Source organism: Chionomys nivalis, chromosome 9 (assembly GCF_950005125.1).
Source record: "Chionomys nivalis chromosome 9, mChiNiv1.1, whole genome shotgun sequence".
Lineage (NCBI taxonomy): Eukaryota > Metazoa > Chordata > Mammalia > Rodentia > Cricetidae > Chionomys > Chionomys nivalis.
In genome coordinates, this window is record NC_080094.1 from 8239170 (window position 1) to 8258533 (window position 19364).

At 44.9% G+C, this 19364-nt stretch overlaps 1 protein-coding gene across 1 annotated transcript in view; it reads left to right on the forward strand.

The window, feature by feature from the left end:
- The window catches only part of Bcas1 (brain enriched myelin associated protein 1), an 83215-nt gene that overhangs the window by 41815 nt on the left and 22036 nt on the right, over nt 1-19364 (forward strand). The window contains exons 8-9 of the mRNA XM_057781053.1: nt 6813-6854; nt 11187-11354. Of these exons, the coding sequence (XP_057637036.1) occupies nt 6813-6854; nt 11187-11354 (210 nt within the window). The remainder of the gene's footprint in view (nt 1-6812; nt 6855-11186; nt 11355-19364) is intronic.

Here is a 19364-nt window from a genome sequence, read left to right on the forward strand (position 1 = left end):
CCTGGCTTTCTCAGCACACACCCTCTCTGGGGAGAGGACCCCCTCTTTGTCTTCACCTCTCCCAGTCCCGATGCAGCCCTGGTGAGCTGATTTTTCATCCCTAGCTTAGAAAATAAGGGTGTCCACCAGATCACCAGCAGTGGAGCGTGGTCTGCGGTCTACAACAAAGGCGGCCGAGGTGCAGCATGCACAGAAATGGAGAGCGGGCTCAGGTGGTCGAGAGTGGGGCTTCCCGTGTCAGTGCAGAGCAAACCCCACTGGACGCATGTTCAGAACGCTGACCTGGTTTAAGTTTCTCTAAAGTGTGAATGAGAAGCCAGGCTGGATTCACACAGCTGGAAGCACGATCTCAGCGGCTTCCTCCAAACTCCTGCCACGTGGCACGCGGCACAGAACAGCGGCAAACGCCTTGCCAGTCACACGCTCTTGCTGAGATTCCAGCTGGACCTCTGAGCCACTTTCTGGTCTATTTCTTGTTGTACAGAACGTTTTTCTTCTAGATTTTTTCCAGGACGCTGTTTCCAATCATTCAGGACGCACTGGAACATGTCAACCGATACTATTTTAATCCTCTTCCTGCCTACATACTAATTTAGAACTCCTTGCCAGCAGTATAGTATAAGAAACAACTTCCAAACAATTTATGTGCACATATTGGTGGCACAGGAAAAGACTTCAGTGACCCATATTTGAATATTCACATTTAACAATGACCATATATTCATATGTGTATGAGACTTACATGTATTATGTATACATATTTATAATCTATATAGCTGTATACCATATAAACAAATACACATGATAGTTATACATATATAACATACATATATATACATACATATATATATATCCCAGGTTCATGTCTTTAATCCTGCCATTCATGAGGCAGAGGCAAGAGGGTCTCTATGATTTTGAGGCCAGCCTGGTCTATACAGCAATTTCCAGGACAGCAGGATAAATAGAGAGACCTGGTCTCAAAAACAAACAAACAAAAACAAACCAGAATTGTACATATCTTCAAAGCTTATTAACACATTCAACTTGAGGTCAACGTAGACTTTTGCAGGCTAGAGAGATGGCTCAGTGGTTCAGGGCAAGGATTGCTCTCTCTTGTGGAGCAGCTGGGTCCAGTTCCAGTGCCCACACTAGGGGGCTCACAACTGCCTGAAACTCCAATTCCAGGGAATCTGATACCTCTAGCTTCTGTGGGCACACACGCGTGCGCATGCACACACACACGCACAAATAAATTTTTTGTTTTGTTTTGATTTTTCAAGACAGGGTTTCTCTATAAATTTGGAGCCTGTCCTGGAACTGACTCTTTTTTTTTTTTTTTTTTTTTTTTTTGGTTTTTTTTTTTTTTGGTTTTTCGAGACAGGGTTTCTCTGTGGTTTTGGAGCCTGTCCTGGAACTAGCTCTTGTAGACCAGGCTGGTCTCGAACTCACAGAGATCCGCCTGCCTGGAACTGACTCTTATAGAACAGGCTGGCCTCAAACTCACAGAGATCCTCCTGCCTCTGCCTCCCGAGTCCTGGGATTAAAGGTGCTTGCCACCACCCCTGCTGGCTAAATAAAAAATTTTTGAAAGCAGATTTATTGCTGAAGGTGAGGCCAAGTGCAGTGAGTTTAGAAAGGAATCCAGTGAAAAGGGAACGCGCTCCATAAAAAGTGGTCCTGGTGTGATGGCGAATTTGGATTCTCCAAGAAGCACACACCAAACAGAAGTAATATAGTAATGTGTGAGTGTTTGGGGCAGGGGGATTCCTGTGAATGGAAGAAGGCCGGAAATCAGTGCCGAGGCCACAGTAAGAGGTTGTTGTAGGCTGTGTTGGGGGAGACAGAGAGAGAGGAGGAGGAGGAGGAAGGCAAGAAGAGGTTGGCTTGCAGGTGGTGCTGGCAGAAGCAGAGGGATTGCTACAGCACAAGATTGCTCACGGTGAGAGCCCACACGAGACAGGAGACCGTAACCCAGGACCCCTCCATGCTCTGCCAGCGACAGAGTCCTCAGGGAAAGCACAGTAGAGCACTGAAGGGGTGACAGGTGGACCTGGTCCCCACAGTAAGCCTGCCGCACCTCCAAGACATCTCATGCTGAGGCATCTGGGCTGTTAGACTCGCTGGCAGGCTTTTCTGTCTCCGTGTGGGGACCTTCCAGAGAACCGGAGATGAAAGGAAAAGTCCAGGATCTGTGGAAAGGGTTTGCCATCTGTGATGTCACGTGACATGTGACATCTGAGCGCTATCCCAAGGTCAAAATGGGCCATCTCTGATCTTAAAAGAAAAAAGTCTCTTTTAAGAGTTGTCCACATTCTTTTAAATAAGAGAGCTCTTGTAGATGGGGCTGACAGGGTAAGTTCCACGCTATGCAGCTCTTTATGTTTTTAGCGTTTTTATTAGCTCTCTGAGAATCCCGTGTGATGTGTTTAGTCGCATTCATCTGGCCCCAGCTCCTCCCAGATTTGCTCCCTCCCCTTGCCACCCAACAATACGTCCTCTTTTTTTTTTTAAAGCTTTTTCACCAAAGTCCAATTTGTGCAGTCCGTTTATTCCCATGTGGGTGTCTTCCACCAGAATGCGGCTAGTTTACCAGGAGCTGCTGTTGTAGAGAAAACCGACTCCCACTCTCCCAGCATCTGTCGGGTGCCCACAGTACCCTGGTTAGGGGTGGGGCTTCCTGTCCACCTCTCCTGTCCGTGCTGGAATTTGCTCTGGCTTGTAGCTGCTTGCTCTTAGCAACAGACAAATCTTCAATGGGATCCCGCCAGTGTTTTCATCAGGGTGCTTATTGTGATTAACAGGGCCAGGCTGTTCTTTAGATTAGTCAATTAAGAGCCAAGTGTTACTGGAAGAAACTTCTGTGATTCTGTTTTTGAGGTCTGAATGATTTTCTCATACTAGACATTCCCTGACTATCAAAAAGAGATTGAAAAACTGAAAAGCACCCACACGTTATTACAAATTATTAATAAAAAGAGGTCATTTTAGTATAGGTTAAGTGTGTTCCGTACAATCTTTGGGACAGTCTTATGCTAGTAAGATTACTAGCTGCTGATGTGAAATTCAGATTTAGTGGGGCATTAAATCACTAGGCTGTTTCCTTTCGGGAAGCCCGTGGAGTCTGGTCTCAGTCCTGTCTATTCCGTTTTCAGTTGGACCATCTTGAGCCTCTCCTTCAAAACACTGCACACTCTTCATTTGCTCCCGAGTGAGCCTCTTTCTCCGCCACTCGGCCCAGGTTTCCTCTTGCCTCTGCAATGTGCTCACGGAGCGCATTCCCAGGCTGAGTACTCAAGCCTTCTCTGCCGTCTTCACATGTTACCCGACACATCTTCTCATTGGCTGTGGAAGGCACCAAACTGCAGTCTGGTCCTCCCAGTCTCCCTGCCATAGACTTCTGCTAAGGATAGAGAAGAGGGGCAGGGGGCTGCCTGAGGCTCTCATCTGCCCTGTGTACTGAGCTGGGAAACCAGGCCAGGGGCAAATGTAGATGAAACACAAGGTCTAGACTGGGTTCGTCATGGGCAACGCCATGTTCCAGAGAAGAGCAGAGACACATTCCACCCCTCCATAGAAAGACAGGCTTTTGTGTAACAACGAAGTCCGCAATGGTGAAACCAATACTTAGACTTTGACAAATGGACGCAGACAAGGGAAGCGCTTAGCAGCCTGCTGGGCAGCCCAGTGGTGTGGGTTGTTAGGGCAGTTTTGATCTTAATCAGTAGTGGTTTTGTTTATTTTGAGCTCTGTAACTGCATCTCATGTGTTTGAATATGGTGGAGGAATGCAAACCATCTCTAGAATCTGGTCTTGGTCTTGCTTACTTTATTTGTTTATCAGTAAGAGGAGTGGATGATGTCAGAGCACACTCATCAAGCTCACCAGCTGGGTGAGTTCATTAATGCAGTCCGAACAATGGGCAGTAAAGACCTCAAGGAACTGGCGCAACAAGCTGAAGGTTGATCTGACCTAGAACTCTGTTCTACAAAAGTCAGCGTGCCCCTTGGCTACAAAGAATGAGCCATTAAGATTTTAAGGGAGCCTCACATCACATCCGGCCTACCCCATTCCAGCTGTGGAGCCAGTGTAATTGAAGCAGTGTTTACAATGTCTCTTTGTTACTGGAGTTTGTAGGGTCAGAGTCGGGGTATTTAATATGGCCACATTTGGAAGAGGAACAAATAGAAGAGTCCCACTAACCTCCGACTCTATCTTTAAGGCCCTGGCTACATAGAGAGCATAAGGTATGCATAGCTGGGCTGTGTTGGTCAAGATGAGGTCCTGTCCATCATTGACTCCTCACTATGGAAATGGTCCACGTATGCAAATGAACTGCATCAGTCCCCTTGGCAGCCATGCCCGGCCCCCACTTGACCTGTCTGTGTGGCTCTAGGAAGCTAAGACAGGTGATTGTCAGTTGTTCCGGGCTTCCCTATCTCTCTAGGATCACCTGAACCAGAAAACTGTCACCAAAGTCATTGAGAGGGAGACCCAGGTCACTCACTCTGCCTGTCCCAACTCTTGGACTCCAGCATGGTTTATCTGACACTTGTGGGGTCATAGGGAGGAAGTTACCTACCTGGCTCGGCTCTTGGGGCCGGGGGGTGGGGTGGGGGTGAAATTCAGAGTCACTTCATGGACTCCTGAGTGCATCATTTAATACGATTTATCCTCAGCACCCACGAAGACTCCGCCCTCCATAGAACACAGGTGATTTAAGGGCAGCTGAGCTGGTCTGAGTCGAGGCATTCTCCTAGATAAAATCTTCTCTTCCCAGACAGTGCCTAGGCTTTTGTCAAGTTGACGAACCCTGAAGCATGATTAATAAACACCCAGAGACAGAAATTGGGGTTCAACCTGAAGGTCAGGAAAGCAAAACAGCCAGCCACTGGCTCTCACCTCTGCCTCAGTCCAAAATGGTGATCCTGCCTCCAGGAATCTCAGAATGAGACTGTGCCTGAGAGCTGTCTCCTCCCATTTTATATTCCTCTCTAGTGCTGGGATTAAAGGCTTGCACCACTACCACCTGGTTTCTACAGCAAGCTAGAGTGGCTACAGGGATTAAAAGTGCATGTCATTATGGCTACTAGGATTAAAGGTGTGTGTCATTGTGGCTACTGGGATTAAAGGTGTGTGTTACTGCTGCCTGGTCTGTGAAGGCTGGCCAGTGGGGCTGTTTTATTTTTCTGATCCTCAGGCAAATTTTATTAAAAATGCAAATGAAAAGCTGCTACAGAACCCCAACTTGCACACACCCCAGGAAAGCAGCAGCCCTTGTAAACTGTTCTGAGGGCGGCATCATTTCCTCATCAGCAGAAGCTTTTAGAAATGTTGGGGTGCTGCTGATATGAAAATTAGATGAGCAGAAACAGATTGTCTGATCTTAGTTAGGAAGACAGCAAGCTCGCTGTCACCAAACAAGGGACTTAACTTTCAGAACAATATCCTCTGCTCTTGAGGATTTAACCTGAGCAAGTGTCTTGGCCTCTCTGTGGCATGTCTTATACTATTAATGGTAGTCACATGCTTATTGTTTGAGACATTTTAAAGGAGATAAGGCCTGGCAGGCTCCTGAGAGATGCATATGCAAATGTCCCTTTTTCTCCCTGTTACTAAATAGGATTAAAATGTGTATAGGGAAAAAGACACATTGGTCTTTGAGTGTCCTGGTATCATTTGCAGAGGATTTTGTTTCTGGGAAGTTCTCAAGGTGGTCTGTGTCCACAAACACCCATACGCCAAGGTTTAAGAACCTCTAAAAGAAAAATATCAAGATAACATAGCATTGGCCTTTGCCCCCTCTTGTTTGGGACGGGACTCTAGAGCCAGGTGACCCCAGGGGGTAAAACAGTGTCTGGATTAGTGTGAAACCCAAGCCCTGGCCTTCCGTGGACTCTTCCGTCCAGGTTGAACTTGAGCAGAACGAAGTCAGCCCAGACTGAGGACCAGTGTAGGGAGCAACCCCCAGTGCTGACCAAGGACTGCAATCACATAAGGCTGGGGATCCTCTTATGAGATGGGGGTGCCTGGTTTCTCAATAGAGACGCGGGATGCATTTCTCTGGTTCTCTTCTAGAATTTCTCCGGGAAAACACCTGTGTTTGCCTAACAGCAGCTAGGCATTGAAGGGCTATTATTTCCCTCATGGGCTAGGAATGTAGCTTAGTTAGTAGGATGTTTGTCCAGCTTGCAGGAAGCCCTGGGTCTGCTCCCGGGCTCCACATGAGTGAGTAGTGCATGTGCCAGGTGCACACTGGGAATCACAGTCCTGGGAAAGTGGACACAGGGGAAAAAAATTTAAAAAAATAAAATAAAAAAGAAAGTGGACACAGGAGTCATCTATAACTATAGAGTAAATCCAAAGCTAGCCAGAAATTCATGATATTCAGCAATAATAATAATAACTTTTGTTATATACTAATTTTACTATTGTCATATAATATTATATAGTTGTTATTATTGTTCTGTTTTTATTGGCTACGAGAAAATGTGAAGTCAATGTTCTTTCCCGCAGCCAGAACTCTGACCTTATGTTTTCTGTGACAACCATTCCTATTCCACACATACTCTACTTGTGACTGTTTCTGTTCTTGGTTCACTGCATTTTGAAATACAGAACTTGAATTATCTTACTCTACCGTTTGCCTTTGTGGAAGCCTCCTTCAAATTCTTGCTTGAACAAGGCCCACCCACATTAGCAATTTAGTATCTGAGGACTACCCTTCTGGGCTGGTCGACCAGATAGCCCTTTGATTTCACATGACTTATTTTGGTAAAATCTTGACTCTTGTTTTTGTTTTTATCTTCCTATAGTCAGTTAAAGAGGATTCGCTTTCCACAGGTGCAGAGGAGAATGTAAGTGACTCGGTGCCATCTTAAATCATTCCACTGTCATCTTCGGTGCATCGGGCCATCGGGTGTTCAGCTCGGGGATCCCTTGTTTTGCATGTCCTGTGTTATGCATCCACTGTAGACTCTGTAGACTCGTTCATCCCTTCCCATGATCATGGAACAAGGTGGGGGGTCAACGCTGAATCGATTCTTTACCATTTCCATTGCATCTCTGTAAAAGTAGATCCAAAACCAGAGCATCCCCTTATCTCACTTGTCATCCTTTAGGGGCTGAACGAGTCTACTACACATAGTAATTGCTTTGCACATCCTTAAGGGATGGGGCTGCATCTTCTGCTTCATTCTGCCTTGATTGCTCCTTCACCTTTGTTTCTATGATTATCAGATTCTCACTAACCTTGAGTGGTACTCAGTGTATCAGGCGTGAGAATGTCTTATGGCAATAATCCAGACTGGTGTCTCCACTAGAGAGCTAATCATAGAGGTCTGCACCTGGTAGAATGATAGCCAAACATTTCTACATTTCTGGCCTTTGATCTTCTAGAGATAGTCAAAAGTTTTAAAACAGTTTATTCATGTCCAAAGGGATGATGTTATGAGATCTCTCTCTCTCTCTCTCTCTCTCTCTCTCTCTCTCTCTCTCACACACACACACACACACACACACACACAAAATGTATCTTTTGAAAATTTCCTCCTGAGAAATTAATAAATGGAACTTTGGTAGCTTCAGGCCCAAGACAACAGCTCACAATGTTGAAAGCAGTACAGACTTTGGACATTTATGTGATTGGGATACGTGAATGCATAGCTTCTTAAGATGACAAAAGGATGTGATCACTTTGCAAAGCAAAATGTGCTTGGACCCTCTGGGGTCTCCTATTCATTTACCATGAACAGTGTGTGTGTGCTTTCATTTTTCTTTAGTTACTGGAAACAAATGGATGTTGGAAATCCAAACATTTTCCCTAAAATGTCAGTCATGATAGGGAGTGAACACTGGAATGGCTGTGTATGAGTCCTTGTGTGTATTTTTTATTTTCATCGGCATATATTCACTTCACATAGTATTCAACTACATAAATACATTTTCATACAGGTATACGTCATACTTTGAGAGTGCTACCCCCGTACTCCTGTCCCTCCCCTTTCTTCCCATCCCCTGTCCCGTTAGCTCCTCTAGGTGTGCTGTTACTCTTATTAGGAGAAGCATCATGACAGTCTGTGGGTTTTGTTCTTTATTGTTCCCGCTGCTCCTTCATGCATTCTTCCGTCCGTCCCTTCACTCTTTCTTTCTAGCCTTTCTTCTTTTATTTTATTTTTGTTTTGTTTTGTTTTGTTTTGTTTTTCGAGACAGGGTTTCTCTGTGGCTTTGGAGCCTGTCCTGGAACTAGTTCTTGTAGACCAGGCTGGTCTCAAACTCACAGAGATCCGCCTGCCTCTGCCTCCCAAGTGCTGGGATTAAAGGCGTGTGCCACCACCGCCCGGCTCTTCTTTTATTTCTTGACTTAAAGTTAATAGCTCAGAAAAGCTCAGGGCTCTCTTGATTCTAGAAAGTTCTTGTGAATTTATTTACCCAATATTTTCTAAGAACCCAGAATCTTCTCTCTTGTCAACCTGAAAAGCTTAAATCAGCTTGGAGATTCTGAATTCCCGAAAAAAAATTTTTTGTAGGGGGGAGAAACAGTTTTCATTTATCCTAGGATCCCTGTATTCCCTGCAGCTCAGGGGTCAAAATCTGGAGTTTATCTGAACCAGCCAGGCACATTTCACTTGTACCATTTGCCTCAAACAGGAATGTGGCTGAATTAATAGACGTTGACCATATGCCTAGAACAGGAATGTGACTGAATTAATAGATGTTGACCATATTCCTCAAACAGGAATATGGCTGAATCAATAGATGTTGACCATATGCCTCAAACAGGAATATGGCTGAATTAATAGATGCATTCCTAATTTCAAAAAGTAACACAAAGCTAGCAGGGGTGTGAAGGAAAGCAAAACATTTTTAATGAAATAAAGAAATGGATAATATATATTGCTTTTTTTTTCTTTCTTACGTTTCCAATTTTAAGGCTCCACATTTGCCATCCAGTTTCCCATCACTTGGCAAGAATGAGCATAAACAGCTATGACCCAGACACCATTATTTCCAGGTCACATTTCCCCCGAATTCAGTTTACTTATCTGTTACATGGGGATACCGATGGAGCCAGTTTGTGGCTCTGGTGAGAACTAAATGATAAGATAATATAGGTATCAGTAAACTACAGTTTACAGACCAAACCTAGTCCATCACCTACTTTTAATCTGGCCCACAAGTCAAAAGTGGTTTCTGTATTTTTAAATGGCTGAAAAGAATGGAAGAAAAATAATATCATGACATATGGAAATCATGTAAACTCGAATGTCAGTGTTGACAAAGTTTTGTTAGAACTCAGTTACATGCCCCTTTTTGCATTGTCTCTGAATGCTTTGCCTAGTGGACTAAGACAGGTAACACCCTTTGCAGAGAAAGTTGGGTGCCCCCAGTAGCCACTGCTGGTGAATGGCAGGGGGCATAGTGAGTGCTGGTCCTACCATCAGCGTGCCAGTTCCCAGGGAGATTATGCTTTTCCAACTAACAGGGCATCCAGGGGGAGTGCAGGAACATGCAAAGCAGTTCTTTTCGTCGTCCCTGGAGAAGCAGCAGCATTAATCATGGCAGGGCCCAGTACTCTAAACCCTGGCCCAAAAAAGAAAAGAAAGTTGAAAAAAAATCTGTCTTGACTATAGCAGTTATGGACTAGCTCAGATGTAACAGAAAAATGTTTTGGCCTTGCTTGATTAAATTGCTAGAAATGATGGAGCTAATCTTCCCTACTAACAATGTGTAAAATCAGTGCTACAGGTACTTCTCAGTAAGGGAAGAAAAAAAAAAAACAGAAAAACAAAAAACCGCACCTAGATGAAAAAGTAGAACATATTATGCTGCCCGCTGCCCTCGCTAACAGTGCTGGGTGAGCCATGCTCCTGGAGCATCCACTAGGTTGTGGTTTACGGCACACCCACTTATGGCCTGTCCCTACGGCAAACCTCACATCAGCGGCACAGATTGTCTTATTAGGAGTGAGTTCTCCCTCAAGGCGCTTGTACACAAAGGATCATTCTGAATCCAGGGACAGGAGGTCAAAGTCTGTCCTTACCTACTCAGGAGCCATCTCCGACTCTCCCACCCTCTGTACGGCAACAGCTCTTTTATGGCCACGAGGCAGCTAATGTAAGGAGGAGATTCCCCCACAGACCAAGGATAGAAGAGCCCACAATGGATGGAAAGGGCACAAGCTCTTAGAGGGTAGCAGACCCTCGAATGGGTGTGAGGACATCTTGCTGCCAGACCTGTTTCACTTACCGGCCGGAAACCCCATTCTTTTCAAGGTGCCTGCTGCCCTCTCACATGTGGCTTCAGCCAAGTTAGTTGATTGTTCATAATCCTCATTGTAAAATTGGAATAACACCTTTGTAGCTATGTCCCAAGGTCATAGATAAGAAGAGCCTTGTACAACAGGTGTGCAAAGAAGTAGTAACTGATATAACCATCTCTGAATGGACCCATAGGCCATTGGATGCTCAGGGTCATTGGTAGGCCGAAGAACTTGCATCTCTTGCCTGATTATTACTGATCTGTCTTAGTCACTGTTCTACTGCTGTGACACAACACCATGACCAAGGCGACTTACAAAAGAAAGCATTGACTGTGGGCTAGTTTATCGTTTCAGTGGGTTAGGACATGACCATCATGGTGGGAAGCGTGGCAGCAGGCAGGCAGGCATGGTGGCAGAGCAGTAAGTAGCCAAGAGCTCACATCCGATCCACAAGCTCTCAGAGAGACACAGAGAGAGCTAACAAGAATGGGGTGCCTCAAAGCCCACCCCCAGTGAAACACTTCCTCCAACAAGGCCATGCCTCCTAATCCTTCCCAAGTAATTTTACCAACTGGGGGCTAAGCATTCAAACAAACCAAAGAAAGACTTACTAGAATAGAAAGGTGGAAGAGACTCACACCTTCATGGGAAAGCCATTTGCCAACTCCATTCCTGTCTGTCTGTCTGCCTGTCTCTGTCTGTCCAGTGATCAGCAATCATCTGTCTGTGAGCTCATTAAATACATCCTGAATATTGCCTCTTGAAGACTCTCCTACACAGAAACTAGTCACAGGTTCAAACCCACAGCTACTCTGTGGATGGGAGAACCAAGATTCCTTCTTAAAACATGTCTTGGGGGAATATTTAGGCGGGGGGGGGGGTTGTTTTGTTTTGTTTTACTTTCTTATTACCTGGCAAAACAATCCAGGCAGTGTGTGAGCCACCAGTAGAGACTGTAAGGCTTGAGGAAGTAGAGTCCACCTTACAAACCGTGCATCTCAATGAAGAAGAAGCCCGGCCCGAACCCACAGATGTAAAGGTTAAAGAAGAAAGCAAACCCCGGAGAACCCCTCTGATGGCGTTTCTCAGACAAATGGTAAGCCACCTTCCGTCCTCCATCCGTCTGTACAGAGCAGACCTGCAGCTCATCTTCTCACAGTTGGGGGCGGGTCCTACCCTGGTGTGAGCTGTGGTGAGACATGGGCACTATGGATGATGGGCTCAGTGAGTAGGTCCCTCACCCTCCTTAGGTCCTAAGGCCTGCTTCTTGCTACTGTTCTTTAACTTCAGCTAATTCTCTTTTTAGTAAAGTAAGAGGCTTTTGGTTATAAATGTTGACAGCAGCATTCACCCAGAAGTAATTTCATTGCTGGCTTTGTATTGTGTGTTTGATGTTTGCTTCAGTTGTTGGTATATGATACAGCTTTCTCATTATGACCTTGGGGCGAATGTTCCTTTTATTCAAATGAATTGTTTACGTAACGAGCATAAGAATATGTAAAGGTGGGGCTGGAGCCATGACTTGCTGACTAAGAGCCCATGCTGCCCTTGTGGAGGACTGGGATTCTGTTCCCAGTGCCCACATCAAGTGACTCAAAGCCATCTATCTGTAACTCCAGCTCCAAGAGATCTAGTGTCCTCTCTGGCCTCTTATGGTACTGCCCACATAGGGTGCACATACAAAACAAGCACACACGCACATACACATTTTAAAAATAATTTCTTTAAGCATATGTAAATAAATTAAAACAAGCCTTAAAAAAACAATATAAGACATTTCTAGATTAAATACTGAATAATATAACTTATAGCCAGGCATAGAGGTTTACACCTATAATCCTAGCACTCAGGAGGCTGGAATGGATTCCAAGTTCAAAACTGCGCTACACTGTAAAACTCAGTCTGCAAAACAAAAAAGGCCAAAGCTATGGATTGAAGTCTGCAAGTTCTGAAGGTGACATATGAGATATGAATAGCCCAGGCCATTCAAATGCCGTAATGGTTGCCTGAGATTCTTACAGTGAATCTGTATGGCGCATAGCTTGGTTGGATTTTCCCACTCTCCTAACCTGTGTGGAGCAGAAAGAACGTGGGCAGACACCGTGGGCCCGTGATGACAAGGAGACTAAAGTCAGCCAGGCAACAGCGGCAAAGCCCAAGAGAAAGGTCGTGGGTTTAACTCTCTTTTAATGAAGAATAAGAATTTCACCCTTGGAAGCCTCTATTTTCATATCTGGGAGTCTAATCCATTTGGGAAAAGAACTCCTGAATTTCAGAAGCCTGTTAACGAAAGCGCAGACAAAATACAAGGCAGCCAAAGTGTTGCAGCTGGGACCGAGACTTAGGCGGGATCCGCAGGGGCCGTGCTCTGCTCGTTGGTTCCTGGTATGGAGGGTGTAGAAGCGGTGGGCAGGCTGAAGCTGAACCCCACTCCTCTCATCACCCATTTGCTCTAAAAACGAGGTGAAGATTTGAGATTTATAGGCCAGTGAGGATGGCTCAGCAAGTCAGGGCACCAGCTATCAAGCTTGGCAGCCGGAGTTTCATCTCCCAAAACTACACGGAGGAAGGAGAGGACTGAATTTGTCCTCTGGCCTCCACATGTGTGCCATTGCATGAGGGAGCCTGCTTTCAAACCGGGCGGCAGGCATCTGACCCGCTGAGCCATGCCCCGGACTTCACACTCATTTTTATGTGTGCGTATTAACGTCCCTGCTGGGGAGACCCCTGGAAGGTGGCCCCATATTTTCTTTCAGGAAACATTCTTGGTTTTGGTAGTGTATTCATGGCCTCTAAGTCGACTTAAAATCTTTGAATTTGCACATGGGATCAAGGCAGGGAGCCCACCCTAAGGGATTGAAAATAGACCATGCAACCTCCTCTAAAGGTTTAGGGCAACCTTTTAAAGCCAAATAGCTGAATGCCTCAAACGCATTCATATAATTAGAAAAATTATAATGTTGTTTGAAATAAGTGATTTAATGGAAAGTCCAGTAGCAAGGCCTCTTGTTTGTATCCAACTCCAGCAGCCTGCGAGTTGACTGCCAGCTTCCGTCTCATGTCCCTTCCTTCCTGATGGCATATCTTAGTGTTTGTGGCAAAGGAATTCTTTGTGAAAATTTTTTCAAAGGAATGCACTGATCTGCTTATTTCATTGTTTTTTTTTTTTTTAAAAAAAAAAAATCTTGTTTCGGGCTGGAGAGATGGCTTAGAGGTTAAGAGCATTGCCTGCTCTTCCAAAAGTCCTGAGTTCAACTCCCAGCAATCACATGGTGGCTTACAACAATCTGTAATGGGGTATGGTGCCCTCTTCTGGCCTGCAGGCATACACACAGACAGAATATTGTATACATAATTAATAAATAAATAAATAATCTTGTTTCTTTGACTTTTTTTTTTTTTTTTTTTTTTTTTTTTTTTTTTGGTTTTTCGAGACAGGGTTTCTCTGTGGCTTTGGAGCCTGTCCTAGAATTAGCTCTGTAGACCAGGCTGGTCTCGAACTCACAGAGATCCACCTGCCTCTGCCTCCCGAGTTTCTTTGGCTTTTTGAGACAGACTTTTTACTATAATGCTTGAAATTCACAGTGTGGCCCAACCTGGCCTCAAACTCACGGCAATCCTCCTGTCTTACCTGACCAAGTGCTGGGATTACAGATGTGCGCCTCCGCACCCCACTTGGCCAAGTTCATTTCTTAAGAAACCTTTTTCTTTCCAGACATCAACCTCTCGCAGATTGGAAGAGTTTGATTTCTAGTGTAATTATATTTCAGGTCAAAGAAAGTAGAGTAATAAAATCAGTAATATAAATCCCAAGACACCATTCGACACACATAGCTGGACTAAACCGCCAAAGTCCCACAGGCTTCTACAGGACTCCAAAATAAATCACAAGGCACGCCTAAGACATCAGGTTGTCAGAAAAAAAGGAACAGATTCTTGTACTAATCAGCTGGTGTCAGGAAACTGACTGAATTGCTAGTATATTTTTATACCATGAGTAGGCAGAAGGCTGTGTTCCTGTACCTAATCACCAGGTAGGCAGGTTCAAAACCAGGAAGGTGGGAGATAGAAATATGGAGATTTCAGATTTCTAATCTGTCAGGATGTTAACTCCCTGCTTTTGGAAACCCCACTTTTCCTCCACACTAATCTTAAATACATTATTCCATTTAATCCTCCTGGGCGGGGGAGGGGTCTTTCTCTGACCCGTGTGACATCCTCAGGCTGAGGAAAAGACTTTGGGGCTTAATAGTGGGCCAGCTAAAGACCCAAATGTGGAGCCAGCCAAGAAATCTAGTTCTCTGTAAGTCACAATCTAATGGGCTAATAAATCTTCAAAAATTGCTGTTTGCAGAGGAAAGGAAGATGGTTTGAAAGGGGAATCATAAAACAAAATACAGAGGTCTTTAGGCCAAAGTTCTGGATCTCAAATTCCCTTTCAGGTTTTAAAGGGTTTTAAACAGGGTGGTGAAGATATGGCTCAGTGGTTCAGAGTACTAAGACATCAGGTTGATTCCCGGCACGAATGTCAAGCAGCTCATGCCCCAGGGGCTCTAATGCCTTCTTCTGGCTTCTGTGGATACCCACACACCCACACACACCTACACACATGCGCATACACATGCATGCACACATGCACATACGCACACACCTACACACACGCAGACACCTATACATGCACATACCTACACACATGCACGCACGCACACACACACACAAATAAATAAGTAAAAATAGAGTAAATATTTTTCGAAGTCAAGCTGCCCCAGCTGTAATAACTGCTCTTCCTTCTTCCAAGTGAGCATCAGGATTCAGAGCCTGTAACGGCTCTGAGCAATTCACCCCAGCCCTGGAGCAGACTTGGAGTTCCAAGTCAAGTGTATGCTGTTTTTGTTGTTTCTGAAGCCGCCCTTTGACCCGCCTGTTACTGCCGCTTCCTGTGTGGTGGTTGGTTTCTGGAGTTTGTGGAGACAGTATAAAGCTGAGCCCCATCTGGGGGTTCTCTGCAAACATTGTCTTTAGATGTGGGGCTACTGTCTACTTAATCTTACAAGGCAAAAGAGGAAAATGAATGGTTGGCTTATGTTGAGCTTGGGGATAGGGTCCTTGAGTATCTTTGTTCTTACAATGAAAGTCATTTCAGGTAGATCATTTATATGACTAACCCAGTCTTACTTCAAATGAACATCTCAGTGAAGCAAAACTCCGTGATGCATTACCTCTGCGGACCTGGACATTTAATGAAGATCAATTTCCTTGGATGCAAGTTAGTACAGCTGAGTTAGGAAACATTATTGCTAATACTCTCTCATACTGTATTAAAATTTACCTCCAAACTGAGAGTGATAACCCACATCTGTAATCCCAACATCAGGACAGAGAGGCAGGAGGATCAGAAGTTCAAGGCCACCCTTGGGTACATATTTAGTTCAAGCCCAACCTGGGCTACATGAGACCCTGTACCCTAAACAAACAAACAAACAAACAAACAAATATTAATGAATAATCATCCTACTTCTTTTTTGGCTTGGAGGTGGTGTTTTATTTATTTGTTTGTTAGGTTTTTGACATAGGGTATTCTCCATGTAGCCCTGGTTGTTCTGGAACTCACTATGTAGATCAGGTTGGCTTTGAACTCACAGAAATCTGCTATGATGTCTATTCTTGGTTGTCAACTTGACTACATCTTGAACTATTATCCAGAAATGGAGAACACACCTGCGAGAGATTATTTTTGCTTGGGTGCATCCACTCCTAGTCCAGACCTTTGAGATAGGAAGGCGCATGGCTTTAATCCTGAGTTCGAGGCGGAAGACACAGCTTTAATCTGGGCCACACCTTCTGCTGGAAGTCTATATGAGGACATGGAAGAAGGAAGCTTTTGCTCTTTGCCTGCCTGCCCTCGCCTTGCCATCACATCCATGCCTTTACTGGCATTAGAGCCTGCTTTTTTAGGATTCCAATGTTTACTGAAGACCAGCTGAGAAATTCAGCCTTGTGGACTAAGAAACTACCGGATTCTTGGATTTTCTGTTTCCAGCCAGCCATTGTTGGATTAGTTGAGCTGCAGCCTGTGATTCCAATAAAGTCCATAGATAGACAGACAGAGATAGATAGAGAGATTAGATAGATAGATTCTGTAGATGATAGATAGATAGATAGATAGATAGATAGATAGATAGATAGATAGATGATAGATAGATAGATAGATAGATAGATAGATAGATTAACAGAGATAGAGAGATGGATGAGAGAGGGAGGAGAGAGAGAGAGAGAGAGAGAGAGAGAGAGAGAGAGAGAGAGAGAGAGGAGATTCAGTCTATAAATTCTGCTGTTCCTGAGAACCCTGACTAATACACCCACCATGCCCTCGCCTCCCCGGTGCTGGGATTAAAGCCTTGAGCCACCGTACCCATCCCACGTCTTTTAACTGCCAGTTTTAGCTGAAGAGTCAAAATCCATTTGCATTCCTTTTCAAACAAAATGTGAACTGACCACCAAATGTTTCTACTCAAATGTTGGCCATCTGAGTGACCCATGTTGGAAGTATCTCCAATGTTCCTCAGAGTATCAAGTTACCAAAATGCATGGCACCGGGCAAGCAGTAAAAACCATCATCGTTAACATGCAAGGCTCAGACACCACAACTAGATTCTGTCTCTAAACTGCAGGCTGGAGTCCCGAGATGCTTCACCTTAAATCTTATGAATAATACCATGGATGAGACAAGTTACTCGACAGAAAGTAGGAAAATCTCCAAAATTGCTTCCGAGCCTCTAATCTTTCCTAAATCGTTTCTAAAAGAATCTCAGTATCCTCAAACCATAACTTTGTTATCTTTGACAGCTGGAGAAAATAAAGCCTCAGTAGTTACAACTGTTTGGACAGCAAAGCCCAGCATGGATTATCTGAGTTGTCGCTGAAAGAGGACTCTGCAGAGTTAGGTTCTGAGGGAGGGAGGTGGGAGACGTTGTCACGCATGATAAGGATGATTAAGGAAGTGGCCTCAGATGAACTTAACGACATCGTTGTCTGACGCCAGAAGTCAGTTAGCTTGACATACACACAGCTGCTTGCACCTACAGTGAACAGAGAAAAGCAATGGGAAGGTTTAAGGGACTCTCTCCCAGTTTCCCTTTAAAAGGATGGCTTGGCTGCGGTCTTCCTGAGGTCCTGGAGGTCTGCTCTCCCACTGCCAACACAGCATGGTACTGATCTGACCCAGTTCTTCTCCAGTACTATCCCAGAGACAGAGAGAAAGAAAGCATATTCAACCCTAGACCTGAAAAGGCATCCATGGAATGCCAACTTGAAATAAGGAAAATCAAGTTCAACAGCACTCTCTTAGAACACAAAAAAACTTGATTGTCAAGAAGCTGTGGAAGGATCATTGTTTTGGTTGTGGTTGTTTTTGCTTGAAAGCTATCTTGTACATGCATGTTATAGTGGTTCCTTTTCTATTGCTGGGATAAAACATGGCCACGGCAACTTATAAAAGGGGGGTTATGATGGCTGGAGCTGGAAGCTGAGAGTTCGTGTCTTGAACAGAAAGGAAAAAGCAGGGAAATAGCAATGGTGAGAGTCTTTAAACCCTCAAAGCCCGCCTGAAATGACGCACTTCCTCCCACAAGCCCACACTTCCCAAGCCTCCTCAAACAGTGTCACCAGCTGGGAACAAGTGCTCAAATGGCAGAGTCTGTCGGGAGCATTCTTATTCAACCCACCACACATGAGTTTGTATTTTGCAGCTCAACATTTTCCTGGGAGGGAATGGGTGGCTCCTTTGATAAACTGTTTGGTTTCCATGTGTGAGAACCTAAATTTCACCCCCAGATCCCATAGTTCAAAGGCCACGTATGGTAGCACATGCTTGTAATCCCAGGACCACAGAAGCATAAGCAGGTAGCTCTCTGGGATTCACTGGTCCGCCTCTCTAGTGAGAGACTTGGCTTCAACAATAACAGATGAAGTTTCCAGGGGAATGTCACTCAGTGTTGACCTGTGGTCTCCCCATGCACATCACACACACACACACACACACACGCCACACAAGAACACCTCCCCACTCAGCCACACAGACGATCGTACACAGTCCCACAGAGGCTAACCGATGTGGACAAAAGCCACATTCTGCAGGGCACCCTGGAATGCAGATCAGTAGAAGGGGCTCTTTCTACTGAAGCTGGGGGTCTGAGTGAGATCCCGAAGTGCCGAAACTTCAGCAGGTGGTAGGAGAACTGACCACAATAGCCAAAGGAGTTGATTCCCCTTTCTCAACACGCTTAGGCAAGGTTTAGCCTCTTAGGACAGTTCAGGAGACCCGGAGGAAGGAAGAGTCCTCTCTATGACTCCACATCTAAATTCCATGTCAAGGACACACTGATCCTTGGTGAATCCCATAACAATGAGTTCTTTAAGAAAAATGTATGGAAGCCAGAAACAGTGGCTGTCTTAGGTCCTAAGCTCATCATGGTGGGGAGCATGTGGCATGCTGGCCAGCGCGGTAGTGGAGAAGTAGCTGAGAGTTACATTCTGATCCACTGGCAGCAGAGAGAGAGAAAGAGACATTGGGCCTAGCATGGGGTTTTGATACCTCAAAGCCATCCCCAGTGACACACTTCCTCCAACAAAGCCACACCCCCAAACCTTCTAATCTTTCTCAAGCAGGTCCACTCTCTATGGATTAAGCATTCAAATATGAGCCTACCGGGTCATTCTCATCCAAACCACCACAGTGGTACATGCTGGTAAATCCTGCTTACTCAGGAGACCGGGGTGGAAAGATGACAGGTTCAAGGCCTGCTGGGAGTAGCAGATTCTGCGGGGACAATGTAGCAGATTCTGTTTCAAAAAAAAAAAAAGTTCAAACCATTGATGGTCCTAGTCAGTGCTTCTGTAGTTTCTGTAGTTTGGAGAGCAACACCAGGTAATATTGAAGAAGTTCAGGGTCCACCTTGAGAAAAGGCGTGTCCCACAAACATCTGTACTTGAGGTTCATCAGCCTCTATCTTCTCCGAGCCAGCATTATTTTGCTTAATCTAATTTCAATTTATCTAAATCAGATCATCTAACTTCAAGTAAACGTTCAACCATCGCTAGTTGACTT